Source organism: Mustelus asterias, chromosome 9, assembly GCF_964213995.1.
Source record: "Mustelus asterias chromosome 9, sMusAst1.hap1.1, whole genome shotgun sequence".
NCBI lineage: Eukaryota > Metazoa > Chordata > Chondrichthyes > Carcharhiniformes > Triakidae > Mustelus > Mustelus asterias.
Genome location: NC_135809.1, coordinates 98,052,420 through 98,073,752, shown reverse-complemented (window position 1 = coordinate 98,073,752; position 21,333 = coordinate 98,052,420). Strand labels below are relative to the sequence as shown.

Genomic DNA, 21,333 nt, shown 5'->3' with positions numbered 1-21,333 from the left:
GTCGTGCCTCACAAATTTGATTGAATTTTTTGAGGAGGTAACTGAGTGTGTTGATGAAGGTAGGGCAGTTGATGTCATATACATGGATTTTAGTAAGGCGTTTGATAAGGTCCCCCATGGTCGGCTTATGATGAAAGTGAGGGGGTGTGGGATAGAGGGAAAGTTGGCAGATTGGATAGGTAACTGGCTGTCTGATCGCAGACAGAGGGTGGTGGTCGATGGAAAATTTTCGGATTGGAGGCAGGTTGCTAGCGGAGTGCCGCAGGGATCAGTGCTTGGTCCTCTGCTCTTTGTGATTTTTATTAATGACTTAGAGGAGGGGGCTGAAGGGTGGATCAGTAAATTTGCTGGAGTAGTGGATGAGGTGGAGGGCTGTTGTAGGCTGCAAAGAGACTTGGATAGGATGCAAAGCTGGGCTGAAAAATGGCAAATGGAGTTTAACCCTGATAAATGTGAGGTGATTCATTTTGGTAGGACTAATTTAAATGTGGATTACAGGGTCAAAGGTAGGGTTCTGAAGACTGTGGAGGAACAGAGAGATCTTGGGGTTCATATCCACAGATCTCTAAAGGTTGCCACTCACGTGGATAGAGCTGTGAAGAAGGCCTATAGTGTGTTAGTTTTTATTAACGGGGGTTGGGGTTTAAGAGCCGTGGGGTTATGCTGCAACTGTACAGGACCTTGGTGAGACCACATTTGGAGTATTGTGTGCAGTTCTGGTCACCTCACTATAGGAAGGATGTGGAAGCGCTGGAAAGAGTGCAGAGGAGATTTACCAGGATGCTGCCTGGTTTGGAGGGTAGGTCTTATGAGGAAAGGTTGCGGGAGCTAGGGCTGTTCTCTCTGGAGCGGAGGAGGCTGAGGGGAGACTTAATAGAGGTTTATAAAATGATGAAGGGGATAGATAGAGTGAACGTTCAAAGACTATTTCCTCGGGTGGATGGAGCTATTACAAGGGGGCATAACTATAGGGTTCGTGGTGGGAGATACAGGAAGGATATCAGAGGTAGGTTCTTTACGCAGAGAGTGGTTGGGGGGTGGAATGGACTGCCTGCAGTGATAGTGGAGTCAGACACTTTAGGAACATTTAAGCGGTTATTGGATAGGCAGATGGAGCACACCAGGATGATAGGGAGTGGGATAACTTGATCTTGGTTTCAGATAAAGCTCGGCACAACATCGTGGGCCGAAGGGCCTGTTCTGTGCTGAACTGTTCTATGTTCTATGTTCTACATTCAAAGAAGAGATTAGCTTGGGCACATTTAAGGTATGTACCCTTAAAGGGGAAATGTAGGGAAAACAAATCCAGAGATCCCTGGGTGACAAAACTGCTAGAAGCTAAGAAGAAGAAGAAGAAAAAGTGTGCTTATGACAGGTGTCAGGCAGATAATATGATGGAGAATCAGGCTGAATGTATAAAGTTCACAGAGGGAGTGAAAAATCAAATATGAAAAGAGGAAGTATGAAAAGAGACTGGCAGCTAACACAAAAGGGAATCCTGTAGGCATCTAAATTGTGAAAGGGTGGCAAAAGGAGGAGTAAGGACAATTTGGGATCAAAAAAGGGATTTCAGCAAGTAGGCAGAAAGCATGGCTGAGATACTAAATGAATATTTTATGTCTGTCTTTACCAAGGAAGAAGAGGCTACCCAGGCCGCAGTGAAAGAGGAGGTAATTAATATATTAGAAAGATTAAAAATTGGTAAAGAGAAGCTATTAGAAAGGCTGTCAATGCCTCAAGTACATATAACACCATGATCAGATGAGATGCACCCAAGGATACTGAGGGAAGTAAGAGTGGAAATTACAGAGGCACTGGCCATAATTTTCCAATTATCTTCAGGCTTGGGTGGTGCCAGAGAACTGGAGAATTGCAAATGTAAAGATTAGCCCAGAAATTACAATCCAGCCAGTTTAAGCTCAATGGTGGGGAATTTAGAAACAATAATTTGGGACAAAATTAATAGTCACATGGACAAATATAGACTGTTCCATATTGCTGCAAGGAAAGCCAGCATTCATTTGTGACAGAAAAAATCACGTTTAATTAACTTTCTGAAGATTTGGGAAGAGGGAGCAGGTTTGTTGAGGGCAATGCTGTTGATGTGATGTACACAGACTTCCAAACAGCATTTGATACAGTGAGACACATCAGACTTGTGAGCAAAGTTATAGCAATAATAGGGACAGTAGCAACATGGATACAAAATTGACTGAGTAACAGGAAATAGAGAGTTGTGGTGAATGTATCTGAGAAGGTTTTGTAGTGGAGTTGTCCTGCAGGTGTCAGAATTTCAGTGTTGGGACCCTTGCTCTTCCTGATATATATTAATGACAGAGCACAATTTCAAAGTTTGTGGATGATACAAAAATTGAAAGCATCATGAACTGTGAGAAGGATGGTGTTGAACTTCAAAAGGACATGAACACATTGGAATGGGAGGACAAGTGGCAGATGACGTTCAGTGTGGAGAAATTTGAAGTAATTCATTTTGTAGGAAGAACGTAGAGAGACAAAAATTAAGAGTACAATTCTAAAGGAGATGCAGGAGCAGAGGGACCTGGCTGTGTATGTGCATAAATCATTGATGGTGGCAGGACACGTTGGGCGGGATTTTACGACCTCGCTCATCCTGAAACCATAAAATTCTGCCCGAGGTCAACAGACCTCTCCATGGTCTGTCCCTCGCCTGCTCCGATTCCCATGATGGGTGGTCCGCTAAAATTCCGGCTGTTGAATGCATAAGCATAAAGTATTCTAGTCTTTATTAAGAGGAGCATAGAGTAAGTGAGGAAGGAGGTTATTTTGAACTTGTATAGGACACTATTTTGGCCTCAGCTGGAGTATTGAGTCGAGTTCTGGTGCTGCACTTTAGGAAAGATGTGCAGGCAAGAGAGGGTGGAGAAAATATTCATTTCATGCAGACATGGTTCAACCCTGCTTCACCGGACTTGCAGACATGGTTCACCCCTGCCTCACCGGACTGTGCCCTACAATCAGAGGAATTCTCAATCCACTGAATGGACCATACAGCAGCCTGAGCAAGGCTAGGGGAGGTGGGGTCTGCCTTCTATTTAACAGCTCTTGGTGCCTAGATAAGAACATAAGAAATAGGAGCAGGAGTAGGCCATCTAGCCCCTCGAGCCTGCCCCGCCATTCAATAAGATCATGGCTGATCTGACGTGGATCAGTACCACTTACCCGCCTGATCCCCATAACCCTTAATTCCCTTACCGATCAGGAATCCATCCATCCGCGCTTTAAACATATTCAGCGAGGTAGCCTCCACCACCTCAGTGGGCAGAGAATTCCAGAGATTCACCACCCTCTGGGAGAAGAAGTTCCTCCTCAACTCTGTCTTAAACCGACCCCCCTTTATTTTGAGGCTGTGTCCTCTAGTTTTAACTTCCTCACTAAGTGGAAAGAATCTCTCCGCCTCCACCCTATCCAGCCCCCGCATTATCTTATAAGTCTCCATAAGATCCCCCCTCATCCTTCTAAACTCCAACGAGTACAAACCCAATCTCCTCAGCCTCTCCTCATAATCCAAACCCCTCATCTCCGGTATCAACCTGGTGAACCTTCTCTGCACTCCCTCCAATGCCAATATATCCTTCCTCATATAAGGGGACCAATACTGCACACAGTATTCCAGCTGCGGCCTCACCAATGCCCTGTACAGGTGCATCAAGACATCCCTGCTTTTATATTCTATCCCCCTCGCGATATAGGCCAACATCCCATTTGCCTTCTTGATCACCTGTTGTACCTGCAGACTGGGCTTTTGCGTCTCATGCACAAGGACCCCAGGTCCCTTTGCACGGTAGCATGTTTTAATTTGTTTCCATTGAGATAGTAATCCCATTTGTTATTATTTCCTCCAAAGATGTAGCAACACTGGCGAGTTTCTGCTCTTCGGACCTAGAATACCTGATGCTAAAATGCCACCCTCTACTACCTTCTGCAGCAGTTCATCTCTGTTATCCTGACAGCAGTTTACATCCCACCCCATGCAGATGTGAAGACCATGCTGGATGAAATATATACCACCACAAATAGCCTTGAGACGAAACATCCTGGAGCCTTGTTCATCGTGGCCGGGGACTTCAATCAGGCCAAGATCACAAGTGTCCTACCGAGATACCATCAACCTGTCTCCTTTTCCACCTGAGGCCCAAACATCCTCGACCACTGCAACACAAATATTAAACATGCCTACCGCTCTATTGCCCACCCACATTTTGGCAAATCTATTGCCCACCCACACTTTGGCTGTGCTTCTGTTGCTGCCTTACAAGCAAAACCTGAAGCGGGAGAGGCCATCAAAGAAAGTCGTGCAATGTTGGTCTGAGGAATCGGATGATCTCCTACGGGACTGCTTCGACTCATCCAGATCCTGCGCGGACCAGCTGGCGGGGATATTTGCAGACGTCTTGAACCTCTCTTTACACCAACTGAGGTCCCTAACTGCCTCAAGAAGACTACCATCATCCGGTACCAAAGAAAAGCCAGGCAGTGTGCCTTAATGACTATTGTCTGGTGGCTCTGACATCCATCATTATGAAGTACTTCGAAAGGTTAGTCATGGCATGAATCAATTCCGGCCTCCTAGATTGCCTGGATCCACTACAGTTCACCTATCACTGCAACAGATCCACAGCAGACACCATCTCCCTGGCCCTACACTCAACACTGGAAAACCTGGATAACAAGGAAACCTACGTCAGACTCCTATTTATTGACTACAGCTCAGCCTTCAACACCATTATTCCTGCAAAACTCAACTCCAAACTCTGTGGCTTGGAGCTCGGCTCCTCCCTCTGCGACTTCCTAACCCACATACTGCAATCAGTAAGGACAGACAACAACACCGTCTCCACGATCATCCTCAAAACCGGTGCCCCACAAGGCTGTGTCCTCAGCCTCCTAATATACTCCTTATACACCTATGACTGTGGGGTCAAATTCCTCTCCAATTCGATTTTCAAGTTGACACCACTGTAGTGAGTCGGATTGCAAACAATGATGAGACAGAGTACAAGAAAGAGATAGAGAATCTGGTGAACTGATCCTTGACAATAATCTCTCCCTCAATGTCAAGAAAGCGAAGGAGATAGTCATCAACTTCAGGAAGCATAGTGGAAGACATGCCCCTGTCTACATCAATGGGGATGAAGTAAAGTTGGTTGAGAGTTTCAAGTTTCTAGGTGTCCAGATCACCAATAACCTGTCCTGGTCCCTCCATGCTAATGCTACAGTTAAGAAAGCCCAGCAATGCCTCTACTTTCTCAGGAGGCTAAGGAAATTTGGCATTAACGCTAGGACTCTCACCACCTTTTACAGATGCACCATAAAAAGCATTCTTGCTGGTTGTATTACAGCTTGGTATAGCTCCTGCTTTGTTCAAGACCGCTAGAAACTACAAAGGGTTGGGAATAAAACCCAGTCAAGCCTCCCATCCATTGACTCTGTCTACAAATCCAGCTGCCTCAGAAAAGCAACCAGCATAATCAAGGACCCCACGCAACCCGGACATACTCTCCTCCATTTCCTTCCATCAGGAAAATGATACAAAAGTCTGAGATCATGTACCAACCGACTGAAGAACAGCTTCTTCCCTGCTGCCATCAGACTTTTGAATGGATCTACCATATATTAAGTTGATCTTTCCCTACACGCTAGCTATGACTGTAACACTACATTCTGCACTCTCTCCTTTCCTTCCCTATGTGCGGTATGCTTTGTCTGTATAGTGTGCAAGAAACAATACTTTTCACTGTATACTACTAATACATTGACAATAATAAATCAAACCAAATCAGAGAATGGTTCTAGGGATGAGGAACAGTAATGAGGATAAATAGAGCATATTGGGATTGTTTGCCTTGGAGAAGAGAAAGTTGAAAGGGTGATACAGAGATCCAAACTGAGTAGATCAGGGGAAACTTTTTCCATTGATTAAAGTATTGAGAATTGAAGTTAAGGGAAGGTGGTGGCAGAGTGGTATTGTCTCTGGACTAGTAATCCAGAGACCCAGGGTAATGCCCTGGGAACCTGGGTTTGAATCCCACCACGGCAGATGGTGACATTTTACTTCAATAAAAATCTGGAATTAGAAGTCTAATAATGACTATAAAACCAGGACTCTGCTGGGCCCCTGTCTGATGATGTGCCCCTGGGCCAGGTCATCCCAGAACTGCTGGAGCTGCAAATGCTCGCAATCATCAGAGAGGGATGACAGCAGCCCTCCTTGGACTGCAAGGCTGACTGGAGGAGTCCCATCACCTTCTGTCCAAGGAGGAGGCGCCATCACTGCAGTGCACCAAGGCCTGTGAGGGTGGCGTCCGCAGTTGGGACGTTGCCGCAGGACGTGCACTCTAATGTCACTGGACCAGAGATGGATGAAAATAGCCAGGATTCCCACATCTGATTATAACTCCTGTCCCTCTTTTATATTATGCAGCACCTCCAAATAGTAGCCAAAATCCAAATGTTCACCAAAAGAATTGGGGCATTCATGCAATTATCCTTAAGGATCCACACATTCAAAGTACAATTACATCTAGTTGCAGCTGAACATCTAGTTACTTTAATAATCCCATGGGAGTTCTGTTGGTGCTCCAAATCTGCCTCATTAATCTGATGAATCTTCTCATTCCTTTCCAAATGCCAATGGGGAATAATTACACTGACATCCTATGTATTATAAAATGTATAGTTTGATTCCTATATTCCGAATGGTAACGATGAAAACATTACACAAGTAGTCACACACAATGCCATGTAAATTCAACTCATTCCCCTCTATTAACTTCATTAATAGAGTGATAGCTGTAATTAGAATCTCTGGTTATGAGGAGAAATTTAAAATACATGGAGTGGGATAAAAAGGGGTACATTATTTTTTAATTAATTATGGTTGTGAAAGGGTTACTAAAGAAATGACAAAAAGTCATCTTGTTAAAACTGTTATGAAAAGATGAGAAAGCTAGGAGGAAAGAAGAACATTATTGTATCTGAACAAATGATCACTACTGTAGTTGCTGTGTTGCACTGTCAAGCTATGCCATGTTCTCCCCTGATATCTGCATGTATAATTTCCATTCTGTTCTGAAAGCTGTTCCGAAAGCTAGTGGCTTTTGCTACCAAATAAACCTGTTGGACTTTAATCTGGTGTTGTTAGACTTCTTACTGTATAACTTCCAGCAGGAGTTACAATCAGATGTGGGAATACTGGCTATTTCTTTTCACCCGTCTCTGGTCCAAAGACATTAGAGGCAACTGTGATCATTCAATTGCTTTGCAAGCTGAGATCACAAGCTTTGCCACAGCAAACTGTTACGTCTCAGACTGTGGGATCATTTAAGAAAAAAATGGTTAAAGATTTACAGAAAAGGATGACACAGGAGCGTAGGATTGGATTCGTTTTGAGTTATTCTGGAAAAGTAGGCATAGGCATGAACGATCTCCTCCAAACTTTATGTTTCGATCCTGGGGCTGATAAGCCTAAGAGTATTGAATTTATTTTGGAAAAACAACTCCAGATATGGGCAAATGAACTCAATCTATATACAAACTTCCTTATATTAAAATAAATCATCAGGCTGTGGACTGATAGGGCAGTCAATCCTCTTCAAGTCTGCATAATAGATTAGTGTGACTTATCCAAGAACACCAATAATTGCCAAATCAATATTTTGAAGATAACAGCTTTGTCGGATTTGCAATTGAGTATGATATCTTTGTTACTGTTACCTCTGAGAGGGCATTTCAGTTCTGACCCAACACTTATGCAAAAAACAATGTTTAAGTTTATTTATTAATGTCACAAGTAGGCTTACACTAACACTGCAATGAAATTACTGTGAAAATCCTCCAGTCGCCATACTCTGGCGCCTGTTTGGGTACATTGATGGAGAATTTATCATGGCCAATGCACCTAACCAGGACATCTTGTGGACTGTGGGAGGAAACTGGAGCATCCAGAGGAAATGCATGCAGACATGGGGAGAATGTGCAAACTCCACATGGAGAGTGACCCAAGCCAGGAATCAAACCTGGGTCCCTGGCGCTGTGAGGCAGCAGTGCTACCCACTGTGCCACTGTGCCGCCAATGCCACCAATGTAACAAACTTTCTGATTGTATTGCTATCCTACAGATAAGCTTCAGTTTCACAGTGCTTCTTCTAATAAAGAGAAACTTACCTAGTAATAGTTTGGGAAAGTTTGACGTTTCAATGTTGTGGTAATAAATGATTGATGTTATGGTGGCCAAGAAGCCCATACCAGCTGGCATATAGAGGTGCAAGTGACGTGAATCATTAAACCTAGAAACAGGGAAGCAAAAAGAGAGACAAGATTGTGAACTTGGCAAAATGTCAATGCAATATTCATAAAATAATCAGAAGAAGTAATCATTTTAAAGGATCTAACATTTATTACGCTGCCGTACACATTCATATTCCTGGAGATTTCCTCTGGGGTTCTCTCAATCAACTGCTGTAACTTCACTCGAACAGCAGCAGCACAGTGGCACAGTGGTTAGCATTGCTGCCTCACAGCGCCAGGGACCTGGGTTCAATTCCGGCCTTGGGTGACTGTCTGGGTGGAGTTTGCACATTTCTCCCCAGGTTTCCTCCGGGTGCTCTGGTTTCCTCCCACACTCCAAAAATGTGCAGCTTAAGTAGATTGGCCATGCTAAATTACCCCTTAGTGTCTCAAGATGTGTAGGTTAGGGTGTGGAGTAAATACTTGGGGTTACAGGGAACAGGTCTGGGTGGGATTGTTGTCAGTGCAGACTCGATGGGCCAAATAACCTCCTTCTGTACTGTAGGAATTCTATGATTCTATGAATATGAGGAGGCCTAGTGGCAGAGTGGTGGTATCCCGACCGCTGTACCAGAAGCTTCAGGTTTGAGTCCAGCGCCAGAACTTGTTAGCATGGAAGGAGTGCCCAACACAGTTCAGTGGGCTAATAATCAGCTCGGGAATCCTTCCGTCACTATTCCCCAAAGCTGAAAAAACAGTGTGGGTGCAAAGATATGCTTAAAAATGAGAGTATAAAAAGGGAAGTTCTCACCAGATCAATTGAAAAGTTTATTTATTAGTCACAAGTAAGGCTTACATTAACATTGCAATGAAGTCATTATGAAATTCCCCTAGTTGCCAGATGACGGCGCCTGTTCGGGTCAATTCACCTCACCAGCACATCTTTTAGATTGTGGGAGGAAACCGGAGCACCCAGAGGAAACCCACGCAGACACGGGGAGAACATGTAAACTCCACACAGTGACTCAAGCCAGGAATCAAACAGGTCTCTGGCGTTGTGAGGCAGCAGTGCTAACTACTGTGCCACTGTGCCACCCTGTTATATGACTGATTCTCATCACTGGGTGGTAGTATTAGAGAGTACAGTTTCACAGCATAGCCTGCAATAGAGCAGTGGATGACAGATCACACCTTAATGATTACTGTACTAATCTGCATTTGCTCTAAGCTCTGAAGTAGCTATCAGATTCAGAGGAGTAATGATGGTGAATGCTGACAGCTTGTTAACAAAAATCCAAGACCATTCATATTGCTGCTGTATTTTATAAAGGGTGCCACAATGACACAGTGATTAGCACTACTGCCTCACAGCGCCAAGGACCTGTGTTCGATTCCCGGCTTGGGTCACTGTCTGTGTGGAGTTTGCACATTCCCTCCGTGTCTGCTTGGGTTTCCTCCGGGTGCTGCGGTTTCCTCCCACAGTCCAAAGGTGTGCAGGTTAGATGGATTGGCCACGCTAAATTGACTCTTAGTGCCAGGGGAAGGTTAATATGTGGGGTTGTGGGGATAGGCCCTGGGTGGGATTTGTGATTGGTGCAGATTCGATGGGCCAAATGGCTTCCTTCTGCATTGTAGGGATTCTATGATACCTATGATAAAGGGTAACATATGTGTAATTTCATTACTTATATGATTGAGGTTTAAATTCTGCATAAACTGGCAAAAGTAAGTAGCTACTTATTCTCTGTCATGATTGTAAGAGTTGTAATTAAATGAAGCTGTTGGAGAGCAATTAAGCTTCTTAATAGATATGTATCTATAACACCAATAGTCAAAGCAGTCTCACTCTGACAGGCCAAAGGCTGACAGCAGTGGAATGTGTAGATATGGTTAGATTGGGAAATGAGGACTGTCTAGACAGTAGATGGTTGCATACTGGTAATGTCACTAGGCTGGCAATCCAGAGGCCCAGGCGCTGAGGACATGGGTTCAAATCCCACCATGGAGGCTGCTGAAATTTAAATTCAACTAATTAAGTCTGAAATATAAACCTAATCTCAGTAATAGTGGCCATGACAACTATAACTGACTGTGTAAAAACCTAACTGATCCACTGATATCCTTTCCAGAAGGAAATCTGCAATCTCTTACCCAGTCTGGCTGGCTTACATGTGACTCTAGCTCCACAGCAATGTGGGTTGACTTTTAACTGCCCTTTGAAATGGCCTAGCCAGACACTCAACTCAAGGGCAATTAAGGGATGAGCAACAAATGCTGGCCTTACCAGTGACACCCATGACCCATGAAAGAATAAAAAAATTTGGGCACCTATGTTTCAATATTCAGTAATTTATTATTTGATCTCCTTCTCCTCTATAGTGGCTAAATTGCCACTTCGGGTAAAGGGGATGAGCAGGGTACATATGTGGGGCTACGGGGATAGGGGCTGGGTGGGATTTTGATTGGTGCAGGGTCGATGGACCAAATGGACTCCTTCTGCACTGTAGGGATTCTATGGATTTTATAGATAATATTCCATTTATCTCTGATTTGCTAGTCTTAAGAATTGTTAACATATCAAGTATTTCTGGCATGTTGATTCCCAAATCCTTTAGGATATTGGGTGTACTCAGAAAATGGATAGTTACTTAATACTATATAAAAAAAGAAATATGAACAGGAGAAGGCCACATGATCCCTTGTGCTTGCTCCACTATTCAACAAGATCGTGGCTGAAATTTCATATCAACTCTACTTTCCAGCTCTATCTCCATATCTCTTGATTGTCTTAGTGCTCACAAATCAGTCTCGAATATTCTCAATAATGGAATATTCACAGGCCTCTGGAATATAAACCAAATTCCAACCATTCACAAACTGTTGAGTGAAGAAATTTCTCCTTATCTCAACCGCTTATCTGTAGACAAACCAGACAGGGGTGCAATGGAGTGGGGGAGGCCGAGGGTCCGGTGGGTGGCTGCAGAGCACTCTTCTAGACACCACTCATTTGCTTAAATTTGACCACGGCATTTTCACATTATTTCATGGATCCCTGAATAGTCTCCATGAACTGCCAGTCATCACGGTTTGAGAACCATTGATCTAGTGAACTTTGTGCACCTCTCAGGCAAGTATGCCATTTTTTATGTAAGGAAGCCTAACCTGCATACAATATTTCAGATGTGGTCGCAACAACATCACTAAAACAAATTAAGTAGTCATTGTATCAAAACATAAAAATATGGGGAACATTCATCAGGTGAATCAGAATTGACGAACATAACAGATGAGTTAACTATTAATTTTTCAGGTATAAATGCCTCATCAGAACTGGTCATTTACCTAAATTTTGTTTGTCGGGCCATGCTGTGCATAAATTAACTGCTACATTTACCTATAATAAGAACAATAAGTACTCTTCAAAGAGTAATATATTGACTGAAGTGCTCAGAGACAACCTAAGGACCTGAAACGCACTATATAAAAACAAGCCTTTATGTTTACATGCAGGTTATAACTCTGCTTTCTCAGTGTAAAGTTTTGTGTGAGATGAGTACCTACAGGAAGTTTGCTGCAGAAGTTAACAATTTGTGGCCATACAATTGAGCATCTATTATGCAGACCATAAATCATCCACCCCTTGCTGTCAGAATTGCTGACACATACATCTGTCATGTAAACTCTGTGGCCTGGGTCCCTTTACCTCATTGGGTCACAAAGCTATCTTACCCCATGTTCATTTTCTTTTCTCAAAATGGCGACAGAGCGAGGCAACTTCTTGCAAGCTGTACCCAGCATACCTTATAATTTTATCTTTTACTCTCGTTCTATGATTCTAAAACTTCATTCTAACTCTTTTGAACTCTCTAACAATGCATTAAGTTGATCTTTCTCTACACCCTAGCCACGGCTGTAACACCACATTCTGCACTCTCTCCTTTCCTGCTCTATGAATGGTATGCTTTGTCTGTATAGCGCACAAGAACCAATTCTTTTCACTGTATACTAATACACGTAACAATAATAAATCAAATCAAATCATTAGTTGCCTCACTTCCATCATTGATGGTAATGGGTGCTTCCAAATATAAACTGCAATATTATTGCTTTTACACATCTTTCTTATCACATCAGAAACATTTGTGCTCTTGTGAGAGTATCAGTACCAGATTCATATTGATAGCTTTGTCTTAATTTTGTCCATTAGTTCATTGTGTGCATATCTTTGACAATAATTCTGTGACATTTTTCCAGTACTGATGAAAGGTAATCACCAAAAAATGTTTCTCTCCCTCCGTGGATGTTGACAGACCTGCTAAGTAGTTCCAACGTTTCTGATTTTATTTAAAATTTCAATATCTGAAGTATTTTACTTTTGTACCGATTTGCCTTTACTCATTTTCAAATTGTCTCACATATACTAAACACACTTTCTCGTGTGATTTTTCCACTTTCTACACATCTCTAGAGAACGAATGATTTTCCATCTTTTGAAGTGAAACATGTCTCTGGAATTTTTAATTACATTACAGTTGTGGGGTTTATATGATTATTATGTTTTGGGACCATGGCCGGAATTTTACCGACTCGCCCGCCCCAATTGTGGGGCGGGCGAGGCTCACAGGATGGAATTCTCCATTGGGCTCCGACAGGATTTTATGAGCCTCACCCAAGCGAGGTCGTAAAATAGCGGTACATATCTTTAAATTTAGGATAAATAAAGGGGGCCATATGACCTTCTGAAGTCTGCCTTACTGTAAGCCTGCGCGGTTTGACGTTTAGAGATGAAAGTTAGTTTTACTGGGAAGAAGGTTGAAGGCATTTATGCTTGAAGACAATGGCGGCAGTCTACACTCTGTGTCACCCAAAGTCCCAGAAAGGTGTTGAAGGTATGAGATTGTAAACAGTTGTGCTGGAAATTGTCCATTTACTTCTAACATGGAAGTAAATGGAGGGGTGGGTGTCCTGGAAAACTAATTAGCATTACCACCTGAATGCAAGGTTAATGTGTTTCATGTTGACATGAAGAAGACAAAGCAAGTCATTTTTGAGATCCAGTTACAGACTTCCCTACAAATCAATGAACATTTCAGACAGATGGCAGTTTTTCTCTGTGTGGTCAACCAAGAGAAAGGCTGTTTGGCATTGTGAGCTGCCACAACTGGATATGGGAAGGAGACAGTCTCCAGTCAAAGAGATACTTCCTGCAGCCTTCTAAATGCTCTGGGAGTTTTATCCTGGCATGACCAGGGGGAAGAAGAATCAATAGAACAGGCATTACTGTTGGTGATGGTTTTAGAAACTCTCCAAAATCTGAGGAAAACCATTGGAGACAGTCACTCAAAATCACGACCTGGCAAAGCAAGAAGTAAACCCAGTGAAAGCTGGTAACAGCTGTTAAAAGTTTGCTAAAAGTACTGTAATTCCATGGAGAATGCAATGGGTAGTAAGTATTAGAATGTGACGCTCTGTAGTTTAAAGTATAAGTAACGTGGAAAAGTAGTGTTTGGTCAACTGTGGTTTTAGTCATTTGTTACATTAAAAATTCCAAAACATGAAATCTTGTTGTGCTATTCTTCCAGCTAATAACTGGAAATTCAAATCTCTTTAAAAGTTATTTGTCTCTGTATCCGCTGGGGTTAGACGAGTAAGAGTTGACATGATTGAAACAAAAGACTCTGAGGGGTATCAAACAGCCAATGCTGTTTCCTCCTGTGGGAGAGTCTAGTACTAGGGGCCACTTAAAGATAAAAGGTCCCCATTTAGCACTGTGATGAGAGTTTTTTTTCTCCCAGAGGGTTTGGAGTCTTTTGAACTATCTTCTTCAAAAGGCAGTGGAAGCAGTCTTTGAATATTTTTAAGGCAGTGGCAGATAGATTCTTGATAAGCAAGGAGGTGAAAGGTTATCATGGGTAGGTGGTAATGTGGAGTTGAATTTACAATCAAGTTAGCTGTGATCTTATTGGATAGAAGGGCTAAGTGGCCTACTCCTGCTCATAATTTGTATGTTCATACAGAGATCGTAGTAATTATAAAATCTTAATTTACTGTTGGTGCAGACACCTTTAACTCAAGCTTCTTGTTCATTTTCACTTAATCAGCTGCACAGTTTTTCTTCTTTGTACCTATTCTTTTCATATCAACTGCTTGTAATATTAATTGTTGTATTCATCCAGTTCCAAATTAACACTGAGCAAAATGTTTTGTGGCACTAATCAGATCTTCAAACATCTCAGGATGCTGATATAGGACTCAGTGAAGGCAATTTTTAAAAGGTGATAAGAGAAGCTGACCTTAACTGATATCAAAAGGAGCAACTACGCAGATAATTCATCATCTATTTAATATGCCAATGAGCATGAAGTAACAGTGCACGGCACTGTTATAAACTGAGTACTGATCTTTTAGCTCTAGTGACAATTTTCACTTTTCATAGAATCCCTATAATGCAAAAGGAGGCCATTTCCCATCAAGTCTACACCAACTCTTCCAAAGAGCATCTTTACGCAGGCCAATTCCCTCGATCCCCGTAACCCAACACATTTACCATGGCCCATTCACCTAACCTGCACATCTTTGGACTGTGGGAGCACTCAAGGGAAACTCACTAGGAGAACATACAGACTCCACAGACATTCATCCAAGGCCAGATTTGAACCCAGGTCCCTGGCGCTATGAGGCAGCAGTGCTAACCACTTTGCCACCATGCTGCCCACAGAAAAACTGCTATAAGAACCAAATTTTATTGGGTCTGTGTTACAGTACAGACTAGTTTTTGTACTGCTTATGATAGTAAGATAAGCAGCAAATCAGACGGTAAATTCCAGTTAATAAAAACAGAAAATGCTGGAAAAGCTCAGCAGATCTCAGTGCATATGTGGAGAAATAAACAGAATTAACATTTTAAGTCTGTTTGATCCTTCTTCAAAGACATTTCAAAGATTCTTTGTCATATGGGCTTGAAACATATTTCTGTTTTTCTTTCCATGGATGCTGCAAGACCTACTGATTTTTCCAATCATTTTTTGACTTTATTTCACATTTCCAGCATTTGCAAAATTTTGTTTTTATTTTAGCAAATCCCAATGTCTGAATAAATGCAAAATTCTGAAAGTTGCTGTCAGAGATATTCTAGTCTTCTACAGGGTGACTGAAATGGACACCAAAATAAATGCAATGATGTGAACTTTGGTAAATTTCCCTTTAGTTCCCCTCTAAACAGGCTGGAAAATGCTAGGATTGGAGAATTCAGGAATAAATGGATCTTTAACATTGTGGTAAGTGATAATTACTTACAACCTCTCTGGCAGTGAAAAATATTTTTTAGGCTGTGCAATTTCATTTCATGAGAAGTTAATATAGGGTTGGGGATTTAAAACCAACTATATTCTCTTTGTTTTTCCAGCCTGTTTTACCCCTTTCTTAATCGCATATTTCTTTCCCAATCTCTAATGCACTTTTCGTGCATGATTTAAATTTAATCTATACCTCCTGTGTTATACTTCCTGGTTCAACATTGCATGCCTGTGAAGATTCTTCAACCTGATTGGTAGAAGAACATTGCTATTTCCTTTGCTGGTCAGAGGAGCCAAAGATGCCCTGTAAAGGGTGCCATGCTGGATCTGACACAGGATTAGTGCAAGTCTGGTTCTAAACCTACAAAAGCAACAGGAGGAATGGCGAGTGCTGTCCCTTTGCCATATTGACCAGAAAATGTGAGTCTACATGATATATGTATTATTCCAATTATTGCTGCACCTCTGTATTCAGTTACATGATGTAACAACTACCAATAGTAAATACTTATAGACTATTTCTGGATAAAAGTATAAAGCGAGCACTGACAAAGCAATGCATAACAGGAGTTTTCAAACTAATACACAAAGTCAGCGCTCAGGTTACACACAAAAACTATTCTAGTAGGTACAGGGGAAATTAGTCTAGTAGGACGATTATTCCAGTAAAACTATTATTCTAGTAAAACTAGAACTATTATTCTTGTAAAACTATTCTAGTAGGTACAGGGAGTAGGTACAGGGGAAATGCTGGGGGGAAGTTTTTCACACAGAGGGTGGTGGGCGAGTGGAATCGGCTGCCATCAGTGGTGGTGGAGGCAAACTCAATAGGGTCTTTTAAGAGACTCCTGGATGAGTACATGGGACTTAATAGGATGGAGGGTTATAGGTAGGCCTAAAAGGTAGGGATATGTTCGGCACAACTTGTGGAGCCGAAGGGCCTGTTTTGTGCTGTAGTTTTTCTATGTTTCTATTTTTCTGAGCTTTTTGGGAGAATTTCAGTGGTCTGAAATTCAATGAAACTTTTCACTGCATTGAAATCTTGCAAAACACCCATATGCAATTATTGCTCTCCACAGGTCAAACAATTATAACTTATATTGTGTGACCAATATAAAGCAATTTATAACAGCCTAGTTCCACTATTGGTTTGCAGTAATGTAATATGGTTTACTACTGAGTATATGTGGAACATACAAATTTGAATCAGGAGCAGAAGTAGGCCATTTAGCCCTTCAAACTTGCTCCACCATTCAATAGGATCATGGCTGATCTGATTTTGGGCTCACCTCCACATTCCCACCTACCCCCAATATCCTTTGACTGAAGGGAATGTGAGTAAAGTTACTGATCAGATTCTGTGCTTCATTTTGCCCAAAACATGTGTCACTACAGCATGGTGACATAGTGGTTAGCACTGCTGCCTCACAGTGCAGGCACCCGGGTTCGATTCTCGGCTTGGGTCACTATCTGCGAGAAGTTTCCGTGTCTGCGTGGGTTTCTGCCGGGTTCTCCGGTTTCCCCCTAGAGTCCAAAAAATCTGAAGATGCCTGCATTGGACTGAGATGGGCACAGTAAGAAGTCTCACAACACCTGATTAAAGTCCAACAGGTATTCCAAATAAACCTGTTGGACTTTAACCTGGTGTTATGAGACTTCTTACTGAGCCCAAAAATGTGCTGGTTAAGTGCATTGTCCATGCTAAATTCTCCCTCAGTGTACCTGAACAAACACCGAAGTGTGGGGACTCAGGGATTTTGACAGTGGCTTCATTGCCGTGTTAATGTAAGCCTACTTGTGACATTAATGAAGTAAACTTTAAAACTTAAACTATATCTGCTTAGTAAAAAAACTCCCAAACATTAATTTCAGAACATTCCAGTGACAGCAAAGAGCTGACAGTACTGATGGGTTTTGTTTACGACCATTAGAATGTACCCCAGAATTGAATACATGCATGCAGAAAACTTCACTTTCCCTGACCAGGAGATAATGTAGTAGCAGCAATAAATATTCAGTACTGTCAGTTTGTTCTGTTTAGAATCAAATATTGTCTTCATATTAGCCCATGATAACATACAGCAAAACCTGAGACATTGCAAAAGGTTAGTCACTGTCCTTTTCCCCTGCACATTCATTGTCAAACTATACAATTATATCTTTGGAAACCGAAACAGATTGGAACTATTGAGATTTGTAGCTAATATCTTCTGGAGACCTTCAAGATGTTCATCTAGTTAAGCCAAAATTTGAACAAGGCTCCTTTCATTTTTTGGGCTGACAATATTTCCAGCTTTTGCCAGTCTTGGTAGTAATCAATTCCTGGTCAAGTACAAGATGGATTAAATACAGAGTAAATCGCCTGAGTGTTGTACTTTTAACCATAAACAGAGAATAGCACCCCCTGATGAACCAGTATGAGGTTTCAATTTTCCACAGTAGCCTTCACAGTTCCAAGACACACAATTAGGGCCAAATTATGCAAAGGTTTATCCCGTGAACTCCGACACATTGGAGGCATCATTTCAGTTGGTCCCAGATTAGCTTTAATTTAAATTTACTCTCCAGAGATTGTTCTATCCTATCTGTGCTGACTTAGATATAGGATTCAATGTGGAATGCCAACAACTCAGTTCATTGAATTCATAGAATCACAGAATCCCAACAGTACAGAAGGAGGCCATTCAGCCCATTGAGTCTGTACTGACCACATCCCACCCAGGCCCTATTCCCGTAACCCCACGCATTTACCCTGCTAATCGCCCCTATGGTCAATTTTACACAGCCAATTTTACACGGTCAATCAACCTAACCCACACATCTTTGAACTGTGGGAGGAAAGCAGAGCTTTCCGGGGAAATCCATGCAGACACGGGGAGAACGTGCAAGCTCCACACAGACAGTAACCCAAGCCGGGAATCAAATCCAGGTCCCTGGCGGTGAGGCAGCAGTGCTAACTACTGTGCCATCACCATCCCTGCCTTATGAATTCTGCCTATATCTAGCAATGTGACCTGACAGTAGAAATCTTTCACAGTGAAAAGTCCCTATTGTCCTCTTTTTAGAGGGGTTTGGCTGATAATCTTCCACAACCGTTACAGTGTCACTAGAATTGAAAATTTTAAAAAAATACTGCTTTTATAAGCAATTGCTAATAAAAGTTGCTCATCACATTTAGTTCTTCATGATAGGTTTGATTTTACTTCATTTAAAAAATCTCCCCAAAAGGGATCTTCAGGAATAGTTTGAAACAGTAAGTAATTCGTTGAAAGTTGTGAAGAATTCCAAATTGACACATTGAAAGGTATTCAAACATTCTGGAGGCGTTTGGCGCGCTGTTTGATTTATAATTAAAACAAAAGCTGCAGCTTTTATGCCCGAGTCTATCTGAATCTCGGCAGAGGGGATGCACTATGCCAACATGTACCTATTACAGGTTCTTTCACTCAAAAGCATGGCACGAACTTCCGGACGCAACTAACTGCTCGGGGTTAAATACTGGCACACATTCCCCCTCTCTCTCTCTCTGACACTTAACTAAGAGTTGCAAAGCCAGCGAGACGAGAAAGGCGCTCAGTAAAAATAGCCCCAGACCGACCTGGAAATAACACACACGCGGCCACTTACCCATCTGAGACGATTCCCTCTGCTATTTCACACACCAGGATAAACATGAGTATAAAAGTGAGGATCCATCGCAAATTATGCCCAGGGAAATGCAACCACGTGCTGTGGTGAATGTGGACTTTGGAACTTTGACTTCCCCAACCTTAAATCCAAAAGAGTGCACACATTTTAGACAGATTGTTTTATGCAGAGAGATATAATGACAGTGCTGTGAATATGTAAACACCAACATGCAATCGAAATGGCTGTGATCTTCTCATCCATATAGCTTACCAATGAATAGTATAGGGAAGGTGATGAAGAGCAGCAACACATGTGGGACAACATTCAAAGCGTCCACGAAGCAGCCGTTGTTGAGCACTCCCTTGTCCACGTTGTAGGCAGCCGTGTCGTTGTCATTGCCACAGAAAGACAAGGACATGGTCGAAGTGGGACTCTGGTCAAATCGAAGAGGAGGGTAAAGGACAAGCTTTAGCACATGTTCAGAGAACCATTGCCTAAAACGATCCGGGAGCTGGGGAGGAGAGGGCAAAATAAAAAAAAGAAAGCGCCACAATATCAAGCAGGGCTTTGCTGTCAATGAGCTGTCAGCGTTCCGGACTGCTGAGTGTCCCGATCCATTTCTCCCATTACATCAGAGCTTCTAGCTGATAAAAGGAGAACAGGATCCAACTTCCAACGACTGCAGCAGCAGCGGCTCACTTCTGCAGTCCTAAGCAAATCTGCAAGCCGCTCAGAATTGGCCAGAGGCACACACACGGATGAAACAGCGCTATCTATAAAACAGCGCTATCTATAAAGACCTTTAATCAGATGTGATGTGTGAAGCCTTTAATAATTAGTACCGGTAGTTAAAACAGAAAACAATTTTTGTGGCGTAATTATGAATAGACTTTCATACACTGAAACATTTCATTATTCAAACAATTCCTTTCAAACACGGTTTGTGCTACGCAGTTACTAAGTCCTGGGTGACCACTGGGGTTATCCCTTGCTCATGTTTTGCAGGGTTTTTCCCATCACTGAACAATAGTAGGCTATTTTTTTTGTCAACGTGCAATGTGAGGGGCAATTCTTGCTGAAAGTTTTTACAACATAGCTACATAATGAATTTTAGCAACAGCAAAATCATAATGAGATCCAAATAAGTCCCGCCCCTTCTCAGGGATCAGCTTCATTTTCTTGCCTTTCCTGTGCCCCAGACCCAGCTACCTCCAGAAAACAACTTGCATTCATGTCATGCCTTCAACCCAATGAAACATCATAAAGTGCTTCACTGCTGGGTGACAATACAAGCATTAACACCAAGACAAGCAAAAAGAGTCATGGCAAAAACAGAAAATGTAGGCAAATCTCAGGAGGTCTGACAGCTTCTGTGGGGAGAGAATAGAGACAACTTTTCAAGTCTAGATGACCCTTCATCAGAGCGAAGGGTCTGACGAAGGGTCACCTAGACTCGAAACATTCTCTCCCCACAGATGCTGTAAAACCTGCTGAGATTTTCCAGCGTTTTCTGTTTTTGTTTCAGATTCCAGCATCCGCAGTATTTTACTTTTACATTAAAGAGAGCTGCGACTTGGTTGCTGCCACTCCCTCCTCTAAGTCAGAGGGTTGTGACTACAAGTTCTACTCCAGGAGTTGAGTACAAACGTCAAAAGGTTGACTCCAGTGCAGTACTGAGGGTGGTTGCATTGCTGGAAGGCTTTAAACTAAACCCCTACTACCTTCTGGGAAGATCCCATAACACAATGTAGAAGAAGAGCAAGGGAGCGTTCCTGGAGATCAATATTTATCTATCATTCAACCTGACAAGAAGAACAAATGATCTGCTTAGTGTTACGTTGCTTTTCCCGGTGCTTGCTCTTGCAAATTGGCTGCTGTGCTCCCTACATTGCAACAATGAGCAGACTTCCAAACAGTTAATTGGCTGTAAAGTTCTTTCAAATGTCCTCTGGTCATGAAATGTGCTATTGAAATGCAAGTCTCAAAAACACTTTATAAAGTCTTTCTTTTCATTTAGAATAAAAGCTGGAGGTGGGTGTTAGGGAATGTTTATGGAGGAGAGTGAGAGGTGGCAAGGAAGTGAGGTTGAGCAAAGAAATTCCAGCATTTAGGACCAGAGCAGGCAGTGGCATGGCCTTCA

At 42.3% G+C, this 21,333-nt stretch overlaps 1 protein-coding gene across 5 annotated transcripts in view; it reads right to left on the bottom strand.

Moving 5' to 3' along the window:
- The window catches only part of abcc8 (ATP-binding cassette, sub-family C (CFTR/MRP), member 8), a 230,982-nt gene extending 211,068 nt beyond the window's left edge, over positions 1-19,914 (bottom strand). For 4 of the 5 annotated variants that reach the window (XM_078220629.1, XM_078220628.1, XM_078220630.1 and 1 more), the window contains exons 1-3: positions 19,464-19,912; positions 19,191-19,332; positions 8,206-8,327 (exon numbers count right to left, since the gene is read on the bottom strand). In XM_078220629.1, coding sequence (XP_078076755.1) covers positions 8,206-8,327; positions 19,191-19,332; positions 19,464-19,611 — 412 coding nt within the window. In that variant the 5' untranslated portion in view covers positions 19,612-19,912. Of the gene's footprint in view, positions 1-8,205; positions 8,328-19,190; positions 19,333-19,463 lie in introns of all 5 variants that reach the window. The other variant, XM_078220631.1, reaches the window with a different exon arrangement.
- Positions 19,915-21,333: the final 1,419 nt, after the last annotated feature.